The sequence below is a fragment of the Giraffa tippelskirchi genome, chromosome 9 (assembly GCF_054371585.1).
Source record: "Giraffa tippelskirchi isolate mGirTip1 chromosome 9, T2T-mGirTip1v1.2.pri, whole genome shotgun sequence".
Classification (NCBI taxonomy): Eukaryota; Metazoa; Chordata; class Mammalia; order Artiodactyla; family Giraffidae; genus Giraffa; species Giraffa tippelskirchi.
In genome coordinates this window covers 125,027,230-125,053,774 of record NC_137283.1, presented here as the reverse complement: position 1 = coordinate 125,053,774, position 26,545 = coordinate 125,027,230, and the positions used below count along the sequence as shown (strand labels likewise).

The following is a 26,545-nucleotide window of genomic DNA, read 5'->3' as shown; positions in this document are numbered from 1 at the left end:
TTTAGCTTACCACTGTCTAAAATTAATTTTAAATTTTTAAAGTAGAGATAATTCTTTGAGATCTGTAATACAAAACATGCAGGATTCTCCTGGGTGTATGTAATGTAGGGTGCTTAGTAAATCTCTTAAATGATAAATGGTAAATAATAAATACTATTTCCAACCAAAGTTTTAACACTTTCTAAAGTGTCTTTAAAATATACATAGCTTTCAGTTTTCTAAATTTTATGGTCTATACAACCAACCTCTGTGCATTGAAAAGAAGCAATGTGCTAAAGGCACATTATTACCTTGCTCCAAAATAATTTTAAATATTGCAGAATAAAGGATGTATTCGGGTTTTGCAACAGCGACTTCTGGTCTGATCTCACATTCTAGTTGTCACTGAAATCAATCACTCGTTATTTCTTCAGAATATGCTACCTGAAACATTTTTTCATCCTAAACCAGTCTACATTACTAAGAGTGAAATTAACCTAAATTAGTCTAATTGAAAGCTATTAAATAATATTTACTATGACTGCTGCTCTATGGAATCGGCGAAACAGAGCTATTCGGTACTTGGGGAAAAACTACTAGACTTGTGGATGTATTAACTTACAAAGCATCCATTGAGTACCCACTGCGTGCCAGATGCTGAGCCAGAAGTCGAACATAATACAATCCTTGACCCTTAAGAACACCATGTTTTGGAGAACTAAAACTCCAAAACGGCCATGGTCTTTGATAAATTTTACTACTTACAGATTCTAGAACTGGTGGACCGGACGATCGCACCAGTTTATCTTTCTCCGTTTGAGATGACCCAAACTCCAGGCACCGAAGTATTACATCCAAACTCAAGAGTGCTAAAGTGAGAAAAAAGAGAGCTACCCAGGAGCATCTGAACGCGGAGAGCCCCTTAACACCCGGTCTCTGTGAGTGTGGGGACTCCCCGGTGGGTCCCGAGAAATAGAGGGATTGGGGAGGCGCCTTTGGAGTTAGGACCAGGCAGAGACCGGGACAGGCCAGGGCCCGAGCCTCCGTGCCAGGCCTCGCTCACCTCTTCCACCTCGATCTCCTTGTAGTCTATCTCTTCAAAGTTGAGGACTTGGGAGGGGGCTTCGATCATCTCACCGGCGGAAGACGAGGAGGAAGAAGAAGCGGCGGAGGCTGTAGACATGATCCCTCGCAGAGCCCGGGGGGCCCGGGAAGGCTGCCGCCCGGACAGTCCGGGGGAGACCCGCGCCCACCCGCCTCCGGACCGACCTTCAACCTGGAGCCACGGCGATCCGTGGCGGGGACAGGGGCAGCGGCCACAGCCGAGTCCCGGCTCCGGCTCCGCTGCGTTTTCCGCCGCCCGGCCCCGCCCACCAAGCTTCCGGTTCCGGCCTGAAATCGGAAACAAGAGGAGGGCCTTGAGATCAAGGGAGGGGAGGGGAAAATTCCGTGACTGAGACAGAGAAAGGAAGGACAGGTTGGGGGTGGAGTGGGGGAGGGTGAGAGGCTAGTTTGGACCTGTGGGACAAATTTCGCGAGACCTTTATTAAAGGGCTTCAGCAAAGTGATGATACCGCGAGAGCTGACGTGTGACGTAATTAAAACGCGCGAACGGAAGTGGCGCAGAACACGATGGAATCTCAGTACGGTTGGCCCTTTAGGAAGCAGCGGGAAAGATAAAAGCTACAGTTTCAACCTCGCTTGGTGAAGTATGTTTTGACCCCGCTCCCTTTTCTCTCAGAGACCTGCAGATGGACGGGGTAGTATTGGATTGAGTTTTTGTGATGAAGCTTACTATTCAGTTTCACTCCTAAGCTAAACTGCACTATTTCTTAAAAAGCCTAGGAAAATGTGTTTTTTGTTTGGAAAGAAGCGATTGCTACTGTTACTTTGAGCCAGTCCCTGATGCTATCAGAGATTCTAAAGAAAATAATACACAGCGAGCCAGCGTATGTAACCTGAATAATACTATATAGGCTCACGAACAGAAGTTAATTTTAGGTAAGGTAGATATTTATAATTTGGCATAATTTGTCGTTCATTTGAACTTATAGAATGTATTAATGGTACATGTCTGAGTGCAGAGCTTTGTGCTGGATGCTTTACATTTATGTATCCATATTTTATCATTAACAGTAGCCTTGCAAATTGAATATTTTTGTTGCCATTTTCAGGACAGGAGTAAACAGGCTCGGGAGTAAAACAAGTATGATTCTCACAAGCACTTAGGTCAGTGTATTTCCAAGGTGAAAAATATTTCCTGTGTTGTACTTTCAACACAATTTTAAATTTTAAACTCTCTGTTAAACATGAGTCAGTTTGCCCTAAAGCCTAATTGGGAAAATTGGAGTTAGAGATGAAGGTTTAAGAATGAAACGTTGTGAAGGTCAAGTTCTGTCTCAGTAGGAGACCAAAAAGGGAACAATCAGAAAGGAGAAAGTGAGGGGAATGGTGATGGGAATATCAGTGGAGGAGAGTTTTTCAAGTAAGGAATAGCTAACCAAATAAATGCTGTACAGAAGTAAGTTTAACACATTGGGATTGCGAATAGGTGATTGAATTTGGCAATTAAGAAGTTATGAACTCCTGGAAGACTGTGTCATTTTTTAATTCGTAGTTTTAATAACAATGATAATTTGGTGAATGGGTAAGAGAATGGAAGAAAGAATAATTTCTTTCACAGAGCAATCTCTGGGTAATCTTACCCAGGGTATTGACCACTTTTATGATGATAACTCACAATCTCTCCCAGTTTTCAAATTTTTCCTGAATTCTGGACCTACTGGACATCTCTGTTTAGACGTAACTTAGCACATGAACTTTAAGATTCCAAAAACAAATTCAGAAGTTATCACCCACTACATATATATTCTTTGTGTGCATTTTCTGTCTCCATGAAGGATCCCATTATCTGCTCAGTTGTCCAAGTGAGAAATCAGAGCTTTATTTCTATGTGTATTACAATAAAATGATGCTTAATTAGTTCACTTAATAACCAAATAGAATGGAGAAAGAAATGGCAACCCATTCCAGTATCCTTGCATGGGAAATCCCATGGACAGAGGAGTTTGGAAGGCTACAACCCGTGGGATTTCCCCGGCAAGAACACTGGAGTGGGTTGCCATTTCCTTTTCCATTCCTTCTCCAGTCAGACACAACTGAGCAACTAAACAAAAAACAACCACGAAATGGAAGCATATTAAATTAATGGCATAACCATTTTTACCTGTCATTTCTTTACTCAAATTCCCAAACAAGGATGGTCACCTTTTAACCTTGTCCTTTCACTCACAGGTCATATTTACTTTTTCTTTTAACACCTTGATCTTAAAACAGTGGAGGCTACCAAGTGGGAATTCAAGAGATAATTGTTTAATGTTTTGGCTGAATGAATAGTTTTGCCAGTCCTCACTTTCATGGAGTGCATGATCTGGTTTCTGTACCTTCAGTTTAGAACTAGAATACTGCAGACAAGGGATTAGTCACCATAGTCATGATGGTGTTCTGCTTGTTTTCTTTTCTTTCCCCAAAATTTTGTTATGAAAAATATCGAAATACAGAAAAGTTGAAAGAATTTTACAGTAAACAAGTATATACTTACCGGTAGGATGCTATCATTAACATTTTACTCTTCTTGTTTTAACATGTATCTGTCTGTTCATCCTCTCATATGTATATCTTTCTTATTTTGTTGGATGCATTTCAAAGTGAATCTCCTCCATGATCTTGAACATCTACCTTAATACTTCTGCTTCTATATTTTATGCACTGATTTGGACTTCTGATGTTGATAGTAATCTAAAATCAATCCTTTTCCTATTTGCTTGCAGTTTTTCTTTCTTTTTTTTTTTTTTTAAGTCCCAGCTCTCAGCAGTGCTTATGACTCTGGATCTTATCATTCTCAAGGTCCAGTGTACCTCTCCCATTCTGTGATTTGATTTTATGAGCTGGTACATTCCCATTTTTCATTTAAGCTGATTCAACTTGTATTTTTGTCATTTGCAATCAAAGAATCATAAGTAATATAGTTTGAATCTAGAGAATTGAGGGAGGGGAATTTGTCTCAGTTCACCTGAATTTTAACTTCATATTCCTTTTAACTTCTTTAACTTTCACGAGTTAAGGATGGAAGCTTAGACCTCACAATTTCATGTGAACTTCAGTCACTAGTCTATAGTGTCTCCACAAATTTCCAGAGATCCAGATAATCATGATGGTGTGATCACTCATTTAGAGCCAGACATCCAGGAATGTGAAGTCAAGAGGGCCTTAGGAATCATCACTATGAACAAAGCTAGTGGAGGTGATGGAATTCCATTTGAGCTGTTTCAAATCCTAAAAGATGATGCTGTGAAAGTGCTGCACTCAATATGCCAACAAATTTGGAAAACTCTGCAGTGGCCACAGACTGGAAAAGGTCAGTTTTCATTCCAATCCGTAAGAAAGGCAATGCTAAAGAATGCTCAAACTGCCACACAATTGCACTCATGTCACACGCTAGTAAAGTAATGCTCAAAATTCTCCAAGCCAGGCTTCAACAATACATGAACCGTGAACCTCCAGATGTTCAAGCTGGTTTTAGAAAAGACAAAAGAACCAGAGATCAAATTGCCAACATCCATTGGATCATTGAAAAAGCAAGAGAGTTCCAGAAAAACATCTATTTCTGTTTTATTGACTACGCCAAAGTCTTTGTGTGGATCACAATAAACTGTGGAAAATTCTTCAAGAGATGGGAATACCAGACCACTTGACCTGCCTCTTGAGAAACCTGTATGCAAGTCAGGAAGCAACAGTTAGAACTGGACATGGAACAACAGACTGGTTGCAAATAGGAAAAGGAGTACGTCAAGGCTGTATATTGTCACCCTGCTTATTTAACTTATATGCAGAGTACATCATGAGAAACGCTGGGCTGGAGGAAGCACAAGCTGGAATCAAGATTACCGGGAGAAATATCAATCACCTCAGATATGCAGATGACACCACCCTTATGGCAGAAGGTGAAGACAAACTAAAGAGCCTCTTGATGAAAGTGAAAGAGGAGAGTGAAAAAGTTGGCTTAAAGCTCATCATTCATAAAACAATGATCATGGCATCCAGTCCCATCACTTCATGGCAAATAGATGGGGAAACAGTGGAAACAGTGTCAGACTTTATTTTCTTGGGCTCCAAAATCACTGCAGATGGTGACTGCAGCCATGAAATTAAAAGACGTCTGCTCCTTGGAAGAAAAGTTATGACCAACCTAGACAGCATATTAAAAAGCAGAGACATTATTTCCCAACAAAGGTCCATCTAGTCAAGGCTATGGTTTTTCCTGTAGTCATGTATGGATGTGAGAGTTGGACTATAAAGAAAGCTGAGCACTGAAGAATTGATGCTTTGGAACTGTGGTGTTGGAGAAGACTCTTGAGAGTCCCTTGAACTGCAAGGAGATCCAACCATTCCCTCCTAAAGGAAATCAGTCCTGAATATTCATTGGAAGGACTGATGTTGAAGCTGAAACTCCAATACTTTTGCCACCTGATGCCAAGAACTGACTCATTTGAAAAGACCCTGATGCTGGGAAAGATTGAAGGCGAGAGGAGAAGGGGATGACAGAGGATAAGATGGTTGGATGGCATCACCGACTCAACCGACATGAGTTTAAGTAAACTCCAGGAGTTGGTGATGGACAGGGAGGCCTGGCGTGCTGCAGTCTATGGGGTCGCAGAGAGTCGGACACGACTGAGCGACTGAACTGAACTGAATATCAAGCTATTGAACTGGACTTGAAGTCCCTCCCAGTTTGAGCACTCTATACCACCCATCCTCAGTGTCAGTACATAACAGAACAAGTTCTGTATTTTACCTGTTAATGTGACTTTGTTATGAGTAAGAGAAAACTCAAGACAACATTGCTTAAACAATAAAGGGGATTTATTAGCTTAGTTAAGTTGAAAGCTAAGAGCTAGAACAGACTTAGAGTGTCATTTGATTCATAAAGTTAATGGTAACATCAATAATTGAGTTTCCATTGTTGTCATCTGCTTTTTGTGATATTTGCCATTATTCTAGAACACAGTTTCTCAATATTTTTTTTCCCATTATTAATCCTTTAAGGAACCTTTTAAAACTTGTTCTTAATAGCCCCCAGAGTTTTTACTACTACATATATACTGTATAATCTGTTTATGTACTGTAAGCATATTTTTGCTTTATACGTAAAGACAGTAAAATTTTTTTCCTCTCCCGTTTCACCCACTGGGAGGTGATATCACCCCCATTAAAAATGCATGCTCTAGCAGTTTCATTTTTCATGTGACATAATCGCATTGTCTAGTACAATGACAGCATCTATTTTGATAGCTGCTTCAGAAGAACAGGAAACTTTAAACTTTGACAACTGTACCCTTGACTGAAGAATGGAGATGCGGTTTGAGGTTATGAATGTCTTTATTTTAGATGTAGGATTCATGGAGTTGTGCGCTTTGAAAAGGAGGAGCTGCTAACCAGAAGAAAGATCTAGAGACTTTTAAGAGGCAAAACAGGGAATGGTTGCTGGGAATGCAGCCAACAAGTGTTCATTATTTATATGTCTATTAGGAGTGTGTCTTTACTGTGTCCCAGAACCAAACTAGCCCACCAATCAAATATTCTTTATAGAAATTTCAGAAGTAGTTTTCCACTCTATTCAAAACTGCAGTTTTGAATTGCAGTTTTCTCACAGAAGAAAGCCAATCCCTTAGCAATTCTGTGAAAGTGCTGGAGAGTGGCTCCCCAAATTCATGCATTTCTTTGATATTTGGGTTTCTTTATTCCATATACTCCCCACATCTTCATTCTAGGTCTTTCACTGTCCATGGGCTTCTGGGAGGGTTTGTGTTCCAAGTGTCCACAATGTAGCTGGTCAGAGTGGGGCTGCAAAATTGGAGTAAAGGTGCAGCTCCAAGACGTTCTCTGACATTATACAAAGCTAGCATTTCTGTTTGCAGCTGATGTTCTTTTGTCCCCATCAATTGTGTTAGTGGCGAGTCAACTGCCTTGATGGTGCCTGTGTGTCCTGCAGATAAAATTTCCATCATTGTGTTTGAAATTCTTGATATGAAACAAGTAGCTGGTTTCAAAATCCATTCATATTATCCCAAGGAATTTGAACATTATATTTGCCATTTAAATAAGAGGAAGAATTGTTTAAAGAGTTTTAAATTACTATTTCAGCTGTTGTAGATTTTTAAATGGTTGCGAAAATATTTAAACAGTTTCATTTTCTTGTATGTTCTCTTTGATAATGACTACCAAGAATTTGAAGAATTCATTTTTAAAAAGTCTTGATTAGGCTTGTTAGTAGGTATTTCAAGTACAATATAAAATCTTATGTTAAAAAGTTATATTTATGAAGGAAAGCTTATAAAAATTCCTCTTAAAATTTTGAAAAAACGTGTTTGATGTTTAGAAGGATTCTTTTGATGTTGTAATGCTTTATTTTTTAAAATAACCCAGTGTGGGAAAAGCAGGGTTTTTTTTTTTCTTTTTTTTAATTAAGCCCAAATAGATTCTTTAAAATACTTTCTAGTTTATCCCAGAATATCTTACAATATTATCATCTTTAACCTGTACCATGACATGAAAATTTTGAGATGCTAGGAGGGTGTTGCAGTAGTAATAGAAGTATTAGTGGTTTGAACAATATAGATCATGGCCACAGGGGTTATGGATAAATGGATTTGAGAGATACTGAGGAAACAGAATTGGTGGGATGTTGGGGAAGGAGACAAAGGAAAGGGCAAAAGGTATAAAGGATGATTCCCAGATTTCTCACTTGTGCAACTCAGTTGGGAGGGGTGCTATTTTCAGAAGAGGGAAGACTGGAACAAGACTGGGGGAGAAGAGAATAAAGAGCAGTTCAAGACACTGAGCTCGAGATGCCTGAGAGAGTTCCAAGTATAATTATCAAGTAGGCAACTGATCTTAGGGAAAAAGGCAGTGCTGGAGAAACAGATACTGGCCTATTGATGGTAATTTCAGTCATGGAAATGAACAGGATTACCTAAGGAAAATGTATAAAATGAGAAAGAAGAGGAATTAAAACAGAGCCTTATGGGATAAAGTCTTTAAGGTAGGGATAGAGGCAGAGGAACTGCCAAAGAAATTTGTGGAAAACTAAAAACTATGATGTTGTGGAAATCAATATAAAAGGATATTTCAGTGTTGAATACTTTTCAAGAAGCTAAGCATGAGAAAAACTCGAGTGTCCATTGGATTTGGGTCTTGCCTCCTGAAGGTTAGCCAAGGCAAATCTCTATGTAGGAAGGGTGTGGGAATGGGCTCCGATGGGAAGGTTGGAGTGTCCACATGAGGATGGTGTAAGGTTCCTTGCAGTGTAAAATTAGGCCTAGCATAGGAGGAGTGGGGATAAGTCAGGAGCTCATACCACTTGCATTCTGGTGCAGGATGGAATTTGTTCCCTTTACCAGTTATTTTGAGTTAGAAGTTATAAATATTTTGACATACGTATGTGAGCCTCTGTTTGTATTCTTGCTCTGGGCTCTACAGATGTTAGGAGAAGGCCTGCTTTTATATGAGTTAGATTTCTTTTCTCATGTACCAGTGGTCTACAGGTGGTTGTTTTTGTTGTTCAGTTGCTAAGTCGTCTCCGACTCTGCAACTCCATGGACTACAGCATACCAGGCTTCCCTGTACTTCATCATCTCCTGGAGTCTGCTCAAACTCATCTCCATTGAATTAGTGATGCCATCCAACTATCTCATCCTCTTTCGTCCCCTTCTGCCATCAATCTTTCCCAGCATTGGGGTCTTTTCCAAGGAGTTGGCTCTTTGTGTAAGATGGCCAGAGTATTGGAACTTCAGCTTCAGCATTAGTCCTTCCAATGAATATTTGGCCAAATCCCCCAGAATTCTGACTGCTTCCTTCAGTTTCTTTTTTTGTTTTACGGGACACTGTTTGAAGTATTATTTCTTAATATCCTTCTGTTCAGCTTCACTGTTAGAGTCTTTTCCAACACCACAGTCCAAAAGCATCAATTCTTCGATGCTCAGCCTTCTTTATGATCCAACTCTCACATCCAACTGCTGGAAAAACCATAGCTTTGACTATAGGGACCTTAGTAGGCAAAGTGACGTCTCTGCTTTTTAATATGCTGTCTAGGTTTGTCATAATTTTCCTTCCAAGGGGCAGGCATCTTTTAATTTCATGGATGCAGGTCTACAGGTAGGTAGATTTGCAATTTCCAACTCCGATTTGCAGTTTCTCTAATTTCCCACTGATGTCTCTATCTTATCACTTAGATCTTGGCTTAGTTACCTCCACTTCAGCTTCCTACCTCTTCACTTTTTATCCATTACTCAGTTTTATTTCTCTCCCTTTACCTATTTGACATTATCTTATTTACTTTTATTGCCTTGTTTATTTTCTGTCCTCCCATCCTCTCCCCACTCCATGGGATGTCAGTTCCACTGGGACAGGGATTGATCATAAGCATTGTGTTTACCACTGTCATCTCAGGATTTAGAATAGCACCTGAAATGTAGACACTTAATAATCTTCTAAAACTTAAATGAGTATCCGCATTTCTAAGTAAATGCTGTTTATTTCAGATATGCTGCTGCTGCTGCTGCTAAGTCGCTTCAGTCGTGTCCGACTGTGTGCGACCCCATAGACGGCAGGCCACCAGGCTCCCGTCCCTGGGATTCTGCAGGCAAGAATACTGGGGTGGGTTGAATAGGTTAACCAAATATTTCCTATAATACCACTGAGGAAAGATTTAATAGATAGCTAAATTGACATACAAGTAGCATACCAAATTATTTATCACAGAGATTTCTTAAGTGTTTGAGAATTTTGAAGGTGCTGTGTTCTATCGGTCAATTTATACCTCTCTTCAATGTTAAAATGACTAATGTTTAGATAATTCACCTTGTATATTTTGCAAGGGTAAACTTTAGTTCTTCTTCTTCCCCAATACTCACAACTATTTAATCCATTTGAACTGTTTATTGAAATTTAGTAATAAGGTGTTATTGTGGCACTGATGATTGCTTTCAGACGTAACTTGTATTTTAACTAAAACAGATGCAGAATCAGACAGGATAGACATTTTTATTTTCTGAATGTCTGAGGCAAGCTTAAACATTCTGTTGTACCTCAGCATCAGTTTTTAAAAGCAGAAATTTAATCAGATAACAACATACTTCAGAAGTAAAAATGATCTTCATAGAAATAGTGCTTTTCACTACAAAAGGGCATTCATTCAATGTTTTCTTTCACAGACCAATGTGTCAGATCAGTGTTCCTAGACAGCCTTTTTCAGAAGAAATTCCAGAAACAATTTGGCTTCATTTATGGGAATGGATAAGGGTGTTTCATTTCACACAGCCTCAGGGAATCACAAATTAAAACTTTCCACTAAAATGGATGCCATCTACTATTCATTATTTCAGCAAACAAACCACTCTTCTCTGCTGAAGTTGCAATCAGGGTAGGGGATAGATAGTACTTGAAACCTGGTAGGCTGAGAGGGCCTACTTTGCATTCTTATTTGTAAGCTGCCCCTTTAACATTTTCCTCTGAGTTCCCCAGCACCCCACCGAGCTCTTCTCTGGGGCTCAAAGCTCCATTAAGTAAATAGAGGCTCGGTATTTGGAAGCCATCTCTGGGAATTCAGAGTGTTCTGAGGGGGAAATTGGTACTATCGAGATTAAGGTGTTAATAAAAAGTTCTGTTAAATTTCTGTTGGGATGCTAATTAATCTTCTAAAAATTGTTAATCAGTTATGTAGCACACTTAAACTTTAACACATGGTACAGGAGAAGTAACAGGGTCTTTCAGTTATGCCCAGAGGCATTCAGAAAGTTAAGGGAAATAGGGTAAACAGAAAATCACCCCCTAAATGTGTTTTAGTTTGATCTGCAATATTTACTTGTTCTATCACATTTCATAGGTTTGGGAAATCAGTATTTAATGCTTGGATATTTGAAGAAATATTAGAAGTATTAGAAGACATTCAAGAAGTGGAATTTTGACAACTATTCCTTAATGGAATCGCTACCTGAAGTACAAAAATTTTTGCATGGATTATTAAACCCATGTTGGAAGTGTTAGCTTGAATTGTTAAATAAAGAAGTAATCTGGTAAATCTTTAATATTTGAAGCTTGACTAGCCATGCTTCAATATTGAGCTAAATGAATATGCTGTAGTCCTATCAATATTAAAATACTTTGTTTCTGTTAATAGGGTTATGAATCATATTGATGTTACATATTAAAATGTCATTCCATCTCTAAATCTTAATGTATTCCAAATGGTATGTGAAAGTATAGAGTACAGTGCCTAGACACTACATGGTGTCCAAAGATGTTAATATGAGTGAAATGCTGTATAAAGGCATAGAGACACAAGACATGATGTGTCAGTAAAAGTTAGCTGCAGCCAACAGATTAGTCAATGAGTTTTACTTCTGGAGATTCTGATCCAGCAGGTCTGAGCTGTGACTGAGGCAGCCTGAGTTTCTATTTCACAGCCCAGTTGTGGAGTTGAGAACCATTAAGGTCACATATAGGCAGCAGCATGCTGCTGCTAAGTTGTTTCAGTTGTGTCCGACTCTATGCGACCCCATAGATGGAAGCCCATTAGGCTCTGCCGTCCCTGGGATTCTCCAGGCAAGAACACTGGAGTGGGTTGCCATTTTCTTCTCCAATGCAAGAAAGTAAAAAGTGAAAGTGAAGTCGCTCAGTCATGTCTGACTCTTCACAACCCCATGGACTGTAGCCTACCAGGCTCCTCCGTCCATGGGATTTTCCAGGCAAGAGTACTGGAGTGGGTTGCCACTAATCGATTTAAAAATTCATTTTTTGAAGAACTGAAAATTATTGATAACATTTTAATCTTGGGCCCATTTTCCTGTTGTTTTAAAAAAGAAAGTTGATGTTAGTGATTCTGTTCTTATTTTGTAATACATTTCTTTTAACTAAAGTTCAAGACTTTCCAGTAGGGTGCTTGGAACAGCAATTCACCTTGGTGAGAGGAGATCTTGATCTTGGATGTAATCTCTGGTTTTGTAAATTCGGTAACTCAGTTTTAGTGGTTCACTTTAGAACAATTAGGTTTTTGATTCCTCCTTTCCAAAACAACTAGTGGCTATGGAAATTAAAAAGCCCATACTGTATACTAGTCCTTTTGAAGATAGGGCTGGAGAAAGGGAGTGTAGTTAAGCAAGGACAATTGTAATACTATAGATGAACAAAAGGAGGCTTAAGGGGTGGTATATTTGAAGAGATTGCTACAGTTGTAATGAACTTACTAGTGTCTTACAATATTTTATCAACCAGAGCACTGCTTAAAAAGACAACAACTAGCTTGTAACCCTAAGAAGACATCTTTTTTAATGGGTTCTAGAGGTTGACTTCCCTGGTGGGGGTATGTAAAGCATCTGGCTACAATGCTGGAGACCCAGGTTCAATCCCTGGGTTGGGAAGATCTCCTGGAGAAGGAAATGGCAACCCACTCCAGTATTCTTGCCTGGAAAATCCCCTGGACAGAGGAACCTAGTAGGCTACAGTCCATGGGATTGCAAAGAGTCAGACATGACTGAGTGACTTCACTTCACTTCAGAGGTTCCTTGTAAAGTCACCAAAACCTTTTTGCCTGAAACTGTGGAGTTAGATTACTAGTTCTAGGCTTCTGTTGAGCTATCAGATGATTAAATTACTTTGGAGTATATTGGGTTCCCTTAAGACAAATGATTAATTATAATCTTATTTATTTGAAGAATATGGACCTTCCCTGAAAAAAAATATGGGTCCTTTCCTACTCATTTATTTGATAGATAATTATACCTTAGGATTACATCGCTATGATTTTCCTAATAGTATTCTCTTTTCTTATCTGATCATTTACTACTCATTTAAGGCCAGCTTAAACTTGGGCTTCCCTGGTGGCTCAGAATCCGCCTGCAGTTTAGAAGGTGTGGGTTCGATCCCTGGGTCAGGAAGATCCCCTGGAAGAGGGCATGGCAACCCACTCTGGTATTCTTGCCTGGAGAATCCCATGGACAGAAGAGCTTGGTGGGCTACAGTCCATAGGGCTGCAAAGACTTGGACACGACTAAAGTGACTTAGCATGTATGCACATGCTTAAACTTGGGGCTGGTGTGGTGAGATTCTGTGGTTTCAGGGAGAAGAAATTGAAGTTGAAATTTAAGCAGAGTGAAATATTTTAGAGCGAAAGGTCACTTAGTCCTTAGGAATGAATCTTCAAGGATGTTTAGGAATGTGGTCATATTATAATGAATATATCAAATGTATTATTGTTATACTATATGCCTTTAAATAGAAATTGATAATTTTGGGGAGGATGAAAAATAGCAAATATTGTCATTCAGTTTATGTTAAGGTTTTAAATCTCTAAATTTATCTCAAGTTTTTAGTAATTACTTCCAGTTTCCTTGATAAATGGCAATTGCTTAAGTATGTCATTATCCTAATCCAAACTGGATGCAATTCACTGCCTGAAGGGGAATTTTATTCTGAGATCAAATTAAGCAATTCTTGATCAATCTAAATGAGAGCAAGATTTACACCTCCTCATATATGCAGGCAATTCAAGAGTTTATTAATCAATATAAGCCATCTTCATTAGAAGAAAAACAATAGCATATTTGAATTGACATATGGTGGTTATTAAACTAACAAAAGTGGAGTCATCTTTGGTTTCCGTTTTATGTAATATTGCTTACCTTAACTTTCCTGCTCAGAATTGATTTCTACCTTTTTCTAAGGGACTCATTATCAACTTTAATAAATCTCAGATTGATCCCCTTTGGGAAGCAAAGAATACATTATTTCCTGTGTCTGTAGCTTAATTTATTAAAAAAAGGTATAATCAGAATTGATAATTCACCTCCGATTGAAGCATATTGAACTGGCATACATACAAATGATTTCTGAAAGCAACAAATTTTAGCTGTAGAACTAAGATGTGAAATCTGGATTAAAAAATTAGCCTTTAAAAGTCATTAGAGCTTGAGAATGTAAGCTTAGGATTTATAAGGTTTAAGATATATAGAGAACAAGATGTTAAATGACTTTATTTCTTTCAAGATGCTTTTTGACTTTAGATTTTTGATTGTATAATCATGTTCATGTAGGGGAAATGGTTAGGGTTTAATCTGTTGTTTTTATTTTTGATACTGTATGACTAAAACAGAGTATGTAACTTGTATAGAATAAAAAGTTCTACATAAAAGCTATCCCCTCTTAGCTAGTTTGTCAAAAGTGAAATTTAAAAAATAAATATTCAAAGCTCAGTGTAAGTGAGCTGCTATGACTGTGGAATTCTGGTATATCTATTTCTGAATAGTTCAGTCCTAAATCATTGATTCACTCCCTCATCAACAACAGTGGTTTATTAAACACAGATAGTGGTAGCCACTGTACTCTAGTGCCTTTAAAGGCTATTTAACCTAATACTAAGAAATTACAATTATATTTTACTTTCAAATCCTCTCTTAATCTAGGACCTCTTCCCATTTATATACCTATTGCCATTACTTGCCTGGTGTAGCAGACGCTATGAGTGCTCTGCCCATATCCCCTCAGATTCTGTTACTGCTCCCATGCGTGCCAGCCTGACTTCCAGGGGCCAGCAACTACATCTTTGTTGAACTAGCCTTGGGTTGCCAAAACCCTGTTTGTGCACATGCTTGGGTAGGCTGAAAGTGAATACGAACTAATGTCCCTCAGGTGATGACCCTTAACCCAGTGGAGCTGTGATGTAGAGGTATAAATTCCCAGGCTCTCCACCCCTTTGCTGGAATAATTCTAGAGCTTCCCTGTGATGTCCACTGGGTTAGTTGGCTTAATAATACACGCTCTGTTGGCTGCCTTTCCTTTTCTGTATCATTTTCGCATTGCCTTGTCAGAGTCACTGTTCTAAAAAGCTATGTGTGTTCAGTCCTTGTCTCAGGATTTGCTTCTAGGGGAGGCCAAGCTAAGAACTTGTTCTGCAGCCAGTCCAAGTAGAATCTTGGTTGTGGCACTGCAAGTCTACAAGACACAAATAATGGGTAGAATTTTTGTATCTTTCTCCGATCTGAAACTTAACATACCCCAACATATGACTGGTAGAGTCTTTCTGGGTTTATTTGATTATAGAGTCATAGTCACATAAATGCTGTATTGGATTAACTGGTTTCATTTTGAGATCACAAAATGGCCCACCAAACTGTTCACTTGAAATAACTGGATAGAGTGATTATATGTGTCATTCTTCAACTGAACAAAATTTATTGAACATCCACTATGTGCCAGGTGAAAGTGTAAGTCACTCAGTCGTGTCCAACTCTTTTGCGACCCCATGGACTATACAGTCCATGGAATTTTCCAGGCCAGAATACTGGAGTGAGTAGCCTTTCCCTTCTCCAGGGGATCTTCCCAACCCAGGGATCAAACCCAGGTCTCCTGCATTGTAGGTGGATTCTTTACCAGCTGAGCCACAAGGGAAGCCCGTTTAAAGATATAGCAGTGAATAAGATGAATGATTACTTAGTCTTACCTCTCTTCCCTCACAAAAGCTTAAAGTTGAGCTTATGTTGTTGTTTCCAGGTATATTTATATGCTGTTGTTGCAAATGTGTGCTGTTCTTGCAAATTTTGATAGTTTTTAATGGAAGATTATTGGTTTTGCTCAGTGTGTTTAATTTTTCTCCTAGTACTTACATTGTAAGACTCAGAGTTGTAATATATTTCCTCTGTAATACTTTTCTGTATCGATCATAACTTACTGATTTTGCATATCTCATCCATCTACTTGATTCTTTTCTTTTTTCCTTTTCAGTTTGTCATTCCCTTTCAAGAACTCTCTTTCAAGAATGAGTTTTCATTATTGTAGAATTTTGTTTGTTTTAAGTAATATATTATTATTTCATTAATCTCATTGAGGTTTTCATATTTCAGTATTCTCGAATTTGGTTTAGTCTTTTTTTTTTTTCCCTGCACTACATGGCTTATGGGATCTCAGTTCCTGGACCAGGGATTGAACCTGGGCCATGGCAGTGAAAGTCCAGAATCTCAACCACTTGACCACCTGGGAACTCCCAGTTCAGCTGTGTTTTGTACTTAAGATTTTTGAAGTTTTTGATTAAGCATAAAAATGCTCAAAAATTGTATACATTTTTGATTAAGTAAATAAGTGGTTCAAAACACAAGTAATACTATAATGAATAGTGTATTATCAGTTTGAAATAATTGCAGCATTTAGCTTTCCACATTGTGGCAGTTTTCAGCTTAGCTTAAAAATATATCAAGTTAAATCTTTGTTTGAACGTGCATAAAATTCTTGTAAATGGTTACTGCCTTCCTGTCACATGTCAGGGTAAACATATATAACTTAAAAGCCATGTTTGTTTTTTTTATGTGCATGCATTGATTGGATTGTTCATCTGAAACTTGCACTCAGCCAAAACTTGAGGAAACATTATAGAAAGTTTATGTGTATAGTCTGTTATTTGAAGGTTTGTAATATAATCTATGCGTTCCTTAAAAAAAAAAACAATTTCTAGCCATTCTCTGCCTTTAATTTTCTTTGTACATAGAAATAATTCTTAACACTCTGTAGTTGCCTTTTATTTGTCCCCCAAACAGTCACTTCCCTAAAATTCTTCTGGCATTAGCATCTTCATTTTTCTTTGGAGAATGACCACTTCCTGTGTTTGGGTTTAAGGTGAGGTTGACTACTCACTCCCCCTCTCAGTGGTAAGAACACCAGCTTGGTATGGCCATGAAGAGTTGTATACACCTGTAGCCATGGTGATTGGTTCAAGAAAGGATGTGTAAACCAAGTCAGACCAGTAAGAGCCAATAGACTTTGGCTAAAACCATGGGAAGGAAGCGTTCTCTTTCTGCGTGTTTTGCCAGACTCTTAGTCAGTATACCTGAAGCTCCTAGTAGGTGTCGTTGTGGAACAAGTTTGCTTGAGAACAAAGCCTGTGAACAGAAATTGGAGTGTGGGTGGAAAGAGACTCCTGAGGATAATGCCAGAGTATTTGGGTTCAGTGGTACCTGGGGATCTACCCTGAACTGTTCCTTATGTGAACCGTTTTGTTCCCACTGTTCCACCAACGCTTTCCTGCCACTCCTTCACAGTTTGCTTTTTGTTCCCCCTCACTTTCCATGGTAAGTTTCCTAATATTTGCTATATGGACCATATGAAACCATTTTTCTCCCTCCCTCAACAAGTCTTTTGTGATCAAAACACCAAATAAATAGACTTCTATTTTAAAAACATTTTGGCTCTTGGAGTATGTGCTAGAGAGTTAAGATTTTCTCTGCTGTGAAGCAGTAAAAAGTGGCTATGGTGTTGAAAGGATAGTTGCTTAAAGGAGAGCAGAGCCATTGAAACAAAATCTACAGTCATAAGGAAGGCCTGTTGTTCTTAGAGACACCCTGTTGATTCAACAAATGTTTCCCAAGTTCCTGCTATTTTAGGCATGGAATAGAGCAGTGAGCAACACAGATAAAAATCCCTGACCTCTTGGAGCTGACATTCTTGTATTATCCCGGAAGACTGGTCCGCAGAACTGGAGCGATTTCTGGGGTAGGTGGCACTCAGGAAGACTTCATTCGAATCTCTGGCTTGAACCCAGGGTCTCCCATTGTACTTCAGTAAAATCCAAAGCCTTGGCACATTTATCAGGACTGCTCGGATCTTGTCCATGCTCACTTGTCTGAAATCTTATCCAAGAGCTTATACCCCCTTACTCACGCTGCTCTAAGCAGGCCTTCTTCCCTTTCCTCTAATTTTGCTCTGTCTCACAGACTTTCACGTCTTCTCCCTTCTGTCTTGACTGTCTCTGCTTTCTGATATTTCATATGGTCACAACGTAAATGACATTTCCTCAGAGAGTGTTTTCTCCCCACTTAAAGTAGATCTCCTTAATAATCCATCAGAGAACCCTACTTTTCATAGTATGTGTAATAAATTCTAAAGGATATATGTATAGGTATTTGATTTTTAGTATTTATTTACTGTTTCTCCCACTAATGTAAGCTTTGTGAGGTCAGAGACTATATTTGTTTTGTTCACCACTGAATTACTCAGTGCCTGGCATATTGCCTAGCACATTGTAGGGACTTAAATAAATTTGTTGCATAACTGGCTTGACCGAGGCTCTTGAGATGTAGCTTCTACTGTCTCAACCCTTTTCTGAGCCTCATGCCTTCCCAGCGAAGACCCTTTGTAGCCCTTTCCTTTAGGTCTCTATTCTCGGGGTCACTGTGGTACAGCAGTCATCATCTATTTATGTGATAGGCTGGGCCTCAGGAGCCAAACTGGGAGAGTGATCACAGAAAGCTGATGAGATAACAGAAACCAAAACAGAAACCCCACCCTTATTACTAGAGCTTCCCAGAGTTGAAATCAAAAGGGGTAGGGTAATCCCAGAAGCCCATGGGTCATCAAGGGGGCACTGAAGCATAAGCCTGACTGTGGGCAAAAGAGGCTCAGGCAGCAACATGGAAGCCAGTGTTGAGGCTGGAAATATGGGCAAGTGTGTCAGCTTCTAAGCTTGATTTTCAGAGTAAGATGTATGTATGGTTTGTGGCAGGGAGTGTTATATAATGGACAGCTGTATCTGTTTTCATACTGACTGCCTAACGCATAGAATGTCTGGATCACCAGGAAAAGATTGGAGAATCAATATAACCTGAGGTGCTGGAGGAGGGGTGCTTGGAGAGTCAGAGGCAGGGAAAATATGAGCTGACAGACTGATCTTGCCTGTTCCTATCCCATTCTGGTTCTTCGTTGGTTTTTAAATGCAGTATAGATAGATAGTATCTTACTCTACTCTGGCCCCTTTTAGACTTTAAGCCTTCTTGGATGCAAGGAAGTAACTTTTCCCTCCAACATTTTATTGTGAAAAATTTCAAACATACAGCAAACTTGAAATAATTTTATTGTGAATACCTGTAATTTACCACCTAGGTTTTATCAACATTTTACTTTTATTGTTTTATCACATCTCTGTCCATGCATTTAGTACTTTATCCACCCATTATTATATCTTAATTTTTGATGTATTCATTGATGAAAGTAAATTGCAGACATTGGTACATTTTCTCGTAAATACTTCAGCATTCATATCATTAATGAGTTCAGTATTTTTTACATTTCTTTCTCTTGAGGTGAATGTTACATATGATGAATGCATATGTCTTTAGTGTACATTTGTTGAGTTTTGACAAATGAATACATCTATATAATCTAAACCCTATCAAGATATGAAACATTACCACATCCCAGTAAGTTCCCTCATGCCCTTTCCCAGTTGATTTCTGCCCAACCCATAGAGGCCAGGGCTGTTCTGTTTTGTTTTTTAAAATAATAGTTTCAAAATGTTGATTTGTACCAGTTAATATCATTAATGAGCCCTCAAATAATCTTTCTTCAGTTGTTTCCTGTTCTCATGATTCAAATAGAAAAGAACTTGGCTTCCAAAATTTGAAATCAACCAAAACTGGAGGGAAAAAAGAAAGAGAGAACCTGGCACAGTGTCAGCTTTGTAATGACTTTCTCCAGTTAGGCCTTAGTGTTATGTGATCTAACTCATCTTTCCTCGGGGTGAGGAGATGAAGAATAAAAATAGGGTCAAAGGTCACACTAGCAGAAACAGTACAGTATTTCTCTGTTTATCACCTCCCCTCCATTCTCCCTAGTCCATCCCGAGGTCATTCTGGCCTCTTAAATTCTTACCAGTGCTTTCAAGCAGTCCCCACATGTGTCACATAAGTTTCCTAACATGATCCAAATCATCCCTTTTTCTGTTGACACTAACCACATTTACTTGGGTCAAACTGATACTCCTAAAGTCTCTGCTAACCTAAAGATGAATTATTTTCCAGAAGCATTCTTGGTCTCTTTCAGAAAGAGAACCTTGATGGCCAAATCTCATTTGTCCTCTAGATATACTCACACATATCTGAATTTCCTGTGGATTCACGGGCTCAGCTTCATCTTGGTAGCTGTTGCTATTATCACAAATGACATCCTTCAAAACTAAACCATAGCTAAGGGCCATACCTTTTTTATAGCCTTTACTCCTCCAGTACAATGGGAAACACTTTATTTTTTATGTTGGCGTTTAGCTTTCATACATTCCTTTTCACCAAGTGCAGACTTTCATACCTTAAACATTGACACACCCACACCTACCTTCTGTGCACTGAATTTGGACTCTTCTAAGCCATCTTATCAGCAATGTTTTGAAATAGTATGGGGTTGGCACTGACTGTCAGCCAAAAATTTAATTTCACCTATTTTCTTGACCTTATCCAAGCAGCAGTATTTATTTAATATTTGAATATTCTATTTTATCCTTATTTGAAAAATGAATTCACAGTAGAAAAATGAAAGAGCTGGTAAGAAACAAAGGCCTATGTATCTTAATAATAAATTTGGGATAAAGATTAAAATTATTAAGTGAGTTGAAAGCAGTGATTTGTCAATATCAGAGGCTCATTAGACTTCAGTTGCTTGTCTGTAGGTTGAGGTGTATTTTTTCAAAAAGAAAGAACATATTGGGATGCTTAGAAATATACCATCAAAGATTGGGTCGAAAAAGGTAAGTGTAATAGAGATCTTATAACTCTTTTGTAGCTCTTTAAGAAGAAAACTCAATGTTTAAGTTGTTTACTGTAATGTAATATTCCTGCTACTATTTATCACAATTTATAAATGACAAACATACTATGTGTTTATTTATCCAATGGGGATTTATCCCAGTACACTGTAATCTGAGTTTTTCTTCTTTTAACCATACTTCCAGAAGAACCTAGTAAAATGACTAACACTTCAATAGGTTCAGTAACTGTATTGAATGAATTAGTGAATTTGTGTGAATATGCATTTAGAAAGCTACTCTGGTGTTGGATTGAACGATATGCACATTTTAAATATTGATAGATACAGCCAAATTGCTCTCCAAAAAGCGTAAATTCCATTCTTGAGGAATTGGGAAAATCTAAAAAGGATATAGATTTTTTTTCTTGTGAAGAAATTAATAGATTAAAAAAAAAAAAGCCCCATTTTATTGTGTTTAAAACGTTGGGGTAAAGAATTACATTGTATTGAGAAATTATGTTTTAAAATTTTGAAATTGTGGCTTCTTACAGGTTGGTAGTGTTGTTACTCTGGGGTCTAGATGTTGGCCAGGTGGAGAGTAGGAAATGTATTTTAGATAGAAGGAAGAACAAGTGCAAATATACAATATAAGAACAAAAATCCAAATATTCAACAATAGAGATTAGATAACTTGTATACATCCATACTTTGAATAATGAATGAGGTGGTTCTGTGGCTACTGACACAGAGAGATATATTATTGAGGGACAAAATGCAGGTGATATGATCTTGTGTTCTTGAAACCCTCAGTATGGGTGTGTGTTAGCTCACTCATGCTTGTACCTGTGCCCGCAGGGAAAAATTGGATGTGTGCAAACCAAAATGATAGCTGTATTATTCCTGGGAAGTGAGTGGTTTAGGATTGAGATATAGAGATTTTTAATTTAATGTATTTCAGTTTTAATTGTTTTTTTGAAACAGTCAATTTTGTATGTATTTTGTAATGAACTGTTTTTCTAAAGAAAGAAAATATGGTATGTGTAATCACAGTGGGCTGCTCTAAAGATGCATTTTTTAACAAATGTGCAGAAAGCATCAGAACATTTCTCACAGCAATTCTTTACTAGACTTAGACAAAATAGATTAGATTAGTGGTTTTCTAACATTTCTAGAGATGTGGAGCCTGTTGTTTAACCTCAATCTTAGGCAGAATTCCTGTATGTGAAAGCGATGAAAGCAGAGTCAGTTGGTAGAAGCTGAGAGTGAGGGGCTTCTCTCAGTGTTCCCCTCCCCTTATAATCTTTTGACAGCCCCTAGGGCTCTGCTGAACACAGTTTGAAATACACTGGTCTCTTCCCAGGATGCTTTTGATTTAGTCCTTCCTGAAGGTCAGAGGGATATACCAGCTCTGTGATTCTAAAGCATAGAGAATAAAGAATGCCTACAGGTAACCCCAGAATTCTCTCTTGCTTTACAGAAAACACGTTTAGAGCAGGGAACATTTGTGTCATGTAAGATATTTCCAAATGTACAATAGAAGAGAAACAGTTTTTATTTTGCATTTCTCAGCTTTGGAGTCTTATAATCTTCTTAAATTCCAAGTTTTATGATCTATCCTCCTTTTATATTCTCAAAGTGACTAAAACAGCTTTGTTAAACCAACTGATACAGGTTCTAAAAATATCTGACTGTTCTGCCAATGTTAAATGTAATGAGACAAAAAACTTAAAAAAAATACTTTGTATTTATCTAAGAATGTGGCTTTTCCAGGTCCAAACAACTGAACAAAGAACTAACTACATCTTAAAAACCCATGAATAGTATTTAATAGTGAAATATAAACCAATTTTTAAAAGAATTATTCTTCTTTTAGAATGTATACATAATTTTATATTTACCATTGCATGCCTAACATTTGATTTCTGAAATTATTTGTACTACTAGAAGCACATTTTCTTAATATTATACATATATTGTTACATTTAATTTAATGTGAATGTTATTTTGATATAAACATGCTAGTGTGTTTAAAATAATAGTGAAAGTATATTATCACATTTTATTCACATAGGCCCAATTTTTTGTTAATGGCCTTATTTGTTTTCATTTAAAAAATGTGTGTGTGACTATATAGTGGAAAGAAATAAAACAACCATAATGGAGAAAATGAAAAAAAAAAATCTCTCTTCCCCACAAGGTGGTACTGTGGTTCTTTTACTCTTTCAAAAATCTAAGCATAGAATTGATATTTCTCCACTTGTCTTTCTTCCCCCCACATTTTACAGGTGATCTTCAATTAGATTCTAATAAAAATGAGAAATAATTTCAAAGGAAACTTGATACTTTTAGGTTTGAGGTAACTGACAAGTAATTAAAAATTCTCTATTTAGCCTTAGCTTTTTGCTTCTTTGTAAATACAAACTTTGGTTATAGTTTATGATGCTTATACTCTAAAGAGTGAAATTTTGTTACAAAGAAATAATGTATTTTCAGGTATCTTTAAAATGTTTCAATAAATGAATATAAAGGTAGCTCATTTTTAGGCAATTCAAGTTTTAGGCAGTCCGGTTTTCTCTCTCTAACCACTCCCAATGAATAAGAACTTGATCTAAATCTCGGTTTTATAGGTAAAAATCGCAGAACATGCTTAAAAAGCACGAGTGTATCTTGTGCTTTTTAAAAGCTGTACCTTTGAGCTTATTTGAAGATTAAAAAGTATGTTTCTGTGTAAGTATGGACCATCATATATGAATTTGCTTTTTCTCTCAGTAAGAAACCAAGACTAGTAATTCAAGACCAAGTTCCAGTTTCAGCTTCCCAATACGGTTCGCGGGCGCATGGGGACGTTTGATGAGCCCTTGCATAGATTTCTGGGCCTGGCGGTGTCGAGGACATTCTGACAAGGCATGTTGGTGGTTTTAGGTGTCCCAGAGATCAGAAATTCAATGGTTGGAAGAAGGACGAAGGGACTTGTGTCTTGAGACCGTATTTACACAATAAGCAGAGTTCTTCCTTGATTGCCCGATTATTTGGGTGACTCAGGGAGGGGGCGAATGGAGATTATGGGCATTTATCTTGGGGAGCCTAGGGTCCAATAGGAAGTGGAAACAAATCTTTGATGAATTTGTTGGCTACAATAATGAGCTTGGGAGGAAAGGGAGAAATCAAAGAGAAGAAAACGAATTCTTTGGGAAATTGGGGAGACAAAACCAAGGGAAAACACACGAGTCAAAGATGATAGCAAAAGGCAAAGAAAAAAAATAAAGCAGAACGCAGAAAAGAAGGGGAATAAACGAAGACGGGGCAGGGCGCTAGGAGCTCGAGGCTGGGCATACATCCTTTCATTTCTTCCCACGGGGAGCCCGCGGAAACAGCGTCTTCGGTTCCGCGTAATAGGTGGGAAAACATCGACCTTAAAAGGTTGGGAAACTGCTCAAGGTCACCGAGGTAAATGCCAGAGTCAGGATTCTCATCGCTCCTCAACCGGGATCTGGGCTTTGGCGGGATCGCGCCAGCCGCTCGGGAACAAGGACGAGCAGGGCGGGTGGAGGCGCGGCCCGGGGCTGGAGCGCGCCGTGGAGACGGTGGGGCAGAAGCGATCATTACCTCCCTAAACCAGAGCGCTTCTTAGGGGGCGCGGCCCGAAGTCTTTCCCAGCCCGAGTCTGGGCATAGAAACGAGAAGCGAGCGGCCCTGGGCTCCGGCGAGGGGAGAAGCGCACCATCCCTAGGATGCCCGTTGCGCAAAGGCTCTTCCCGCATCGCATTCAAGGTCCCCTGGGCACGCCGTGGCGGGGTGCCCCCTGGCGGGGCGCGCAACACAGAGGGCTGCGGGCTGAGGCTGCCCGGGGTTCCTGCTGAATTAACCGCTCACTTCAGGACTCACGAGCCTGGCGGGGACGACGGTTCCCAGAACAGGGGCGCAAGCTCCGTGGTGGAGCGTCTCTGTCAATGAGACCTGACTCAGACCCTAGGAAATCGCGGGTATTTAGCAACCTAACGGTAACTTAACAAGAATGTACACAGAAACAAGACTAGGGACGTATGTACTTCATAGGAGGTAAAAGCAAAACAACCACAAAGAAGAATAACACGCAAAAAGTCTGCATTGTAAATCGGTGCATTTTCATGTTCTGAGCACCGTTTTCGATGAAAAGCTCCTGCCAATCCTTAGTGATTATTCAATGATTATTAATTGACGAGACACCTTTCACCTAAAAATGGCTTGTCTGCGTTGTCTTTCAGAGAACTGCGAATTAAAGTTTCTTTGTTAGAGAGAACAAAGAAGAATCCAAATTATTTTAAGGAGGCTTTAGCATTTGACTTGGCAAACCGTTTCGCTAAAGATCAACCTTCGCTCTTTGACTCGCCCCCTCTCTGTCACAGTCTCACTGTAAGCTGTCTTTGCAACAAGGCTAATGCTCTGGCAGGCAGGTTTGGCCCCCCTCCCCATCCCACCCTTTTTAGAGATTAGCAATTTAAAGTCGAGAGGCTATTTAGAAGCCTCGTAATACAACCTTTTACTTTCACACGGAAGGAAGGTGAGGCCTTGGAGAAATTAGGGGCATCTTGTAAATTTGTGCCATAGCTTGGGACCGGACACCAGGTCCCGCCCTGGCGTTCCCCGTTTTGGTTGGGGTGGTGGCCTGACCGCTCCGTTGTCTCACTTAATTTGGCCCCGCTCCCTGCACCCATCCTCCTTGCTGGGAGCCCAGTTTAAAAACTCCCTTCTTGAGTTTCTTCTCCAGAAGGCAATGTCTTCTTCCTTTTCATTTTAAAAATTATTTTCTTTTGCTGTCAGATTCATTCTGACATAGATCAGGGGTGGAACAGTGTGTGGTATAGAATAGAGTCATTAGTAAATCCATCTCGTTTTTTGTTTCATTTGACAGCAACACATTAAATTAATCCCTGTCCAAAAGAATCACATTAAGCGAGCTGTCAATGCTAATCCCCAGCTCATTGTTGCTACCTAGCTCGGGGTTGACTTTAATAGGTCGCGCTGACATTTGTTTCTTCAGAGGCACATCGGTGACTTCATCCAGACCCAGATCTATTCTCATCAAAAGTGGAGGCACCTCGCAAGTTTTCACAGACTGAATTCTCTGGGCTCCTAGCTTAGGACTTGGGCTCTTGTTGGAAGTTCTGACTCACATTTTTACCTTAAACTCAGTAAAGATGGTTATAACAATAAAAAGAATGCAAGACAGAATCCTCTCTGAGTAAAACAAAAAGCTGATTTTTAAATATATATATATTAAAAGTAGGGTGATGATTATTCATATACTTGTTTTTAGCATCCTATATTAGCTTCTACGGTTGTTTACAGACCTGATTGTATACAAACCAGATTTTTTTTTTTTTTGGTTTGTTTTCAAGTCAGATTTAAGATTAAAAAAACAAAAACAAAAAAAAATGGTTGAAAGAAGAGTAGAATACATAGACGAATAAAGGGAGAAAAGGGACTTTATTGGCAAGAAAGAATAACATCTAAGTAATTTGGATAGAAAGAATTTAGGCAGTATGAAAACTAGGAAAAAATACATTAAGCTTAAAGCATTCCATTAACCAACATTTAGAAACTATGACTATAAAGCATTTTCTTTAAATGTAATCTCTCTGCCTCTCTCTCCCTTGTCTTACGTATCCACCAACCTCCTGCCCACACATTGATACGGATTTTCCAGCTCTGTGCTTATGACATTTATGGATTCCAGATCTGACAATCATATATTAGCCTTTGTTTGGGCAGCTAAGAGAAAGCAGTGGATTGATCCAATCTTAAATCATTTAACCTGTTCTTAAAGTACGCTTCCCACCTGGTTATTCTTATGTTCTTAGAGATTTGACAAGGTTTTTAAGATGCAGTGGGAGCTAAAAATTGAGAAACGGGCATCCCATCCATTATTTAACAAACTTATATTGAATGATTAGTGTACAAATACTACAGATCC

At 38.7% G+C, this 26,545-nt stretch overlaps 1 protein-coding gene and 1 long non-coding RNA gene across 10 annotated transcripts in view; one reads left to right on the top strand and one right to left on the bottom strand.

Annotated features, from left to right (window-relative positions):
- The window catches only part of MAP3K7 (mitogen-activated protein kinase kinase kinase 7), a 62,242-nt gene extending 60,895 nt beyond the window's left edge, over window positions 1-1,347 (bottom strand). For all 7 annotated transcript variants that reach the window (XM_081528495.1, XM_081528491.1, XM_081528493.1 and 4 more), the window contains exon 1: window positions 1,043-1,347. Coding sequence is in view for 6 of the 7 variants with exons in the window: in XM_081528491.1 (XP_081384617.1) it covers window positions 1,043-1,162 (120 nt within the window). In the remaining variant the exon portion in view is untranslated. The remainder of the gene's footprint in view (window positions 1-1,042) is intronic.
- Window positions 1,348-1,598: 251 nt separating this feature from the next.
- Window positions 1,599-26,545, top strand: part of LOC145520957 (uncharacterized) — a 315,163-nt gene continuing 290,216 nt past the window's right edge. For 2 of the 3 annotated variants that reach the window (XR_014064949.1, XR_014064948.1), the window contains exons 1-2: window positions 1,599-1,688; window positions 1,820-1,980. This is a non-coding gene — a long non-coding RNA (uncharacterized LOC145520957). The remainder of the gene's footprint in view (window positions 1,689-1,819; window positions 1,981-26,545) is intronic. The other variant, XR_014064947.1, reaches the window with a different exon arrangement.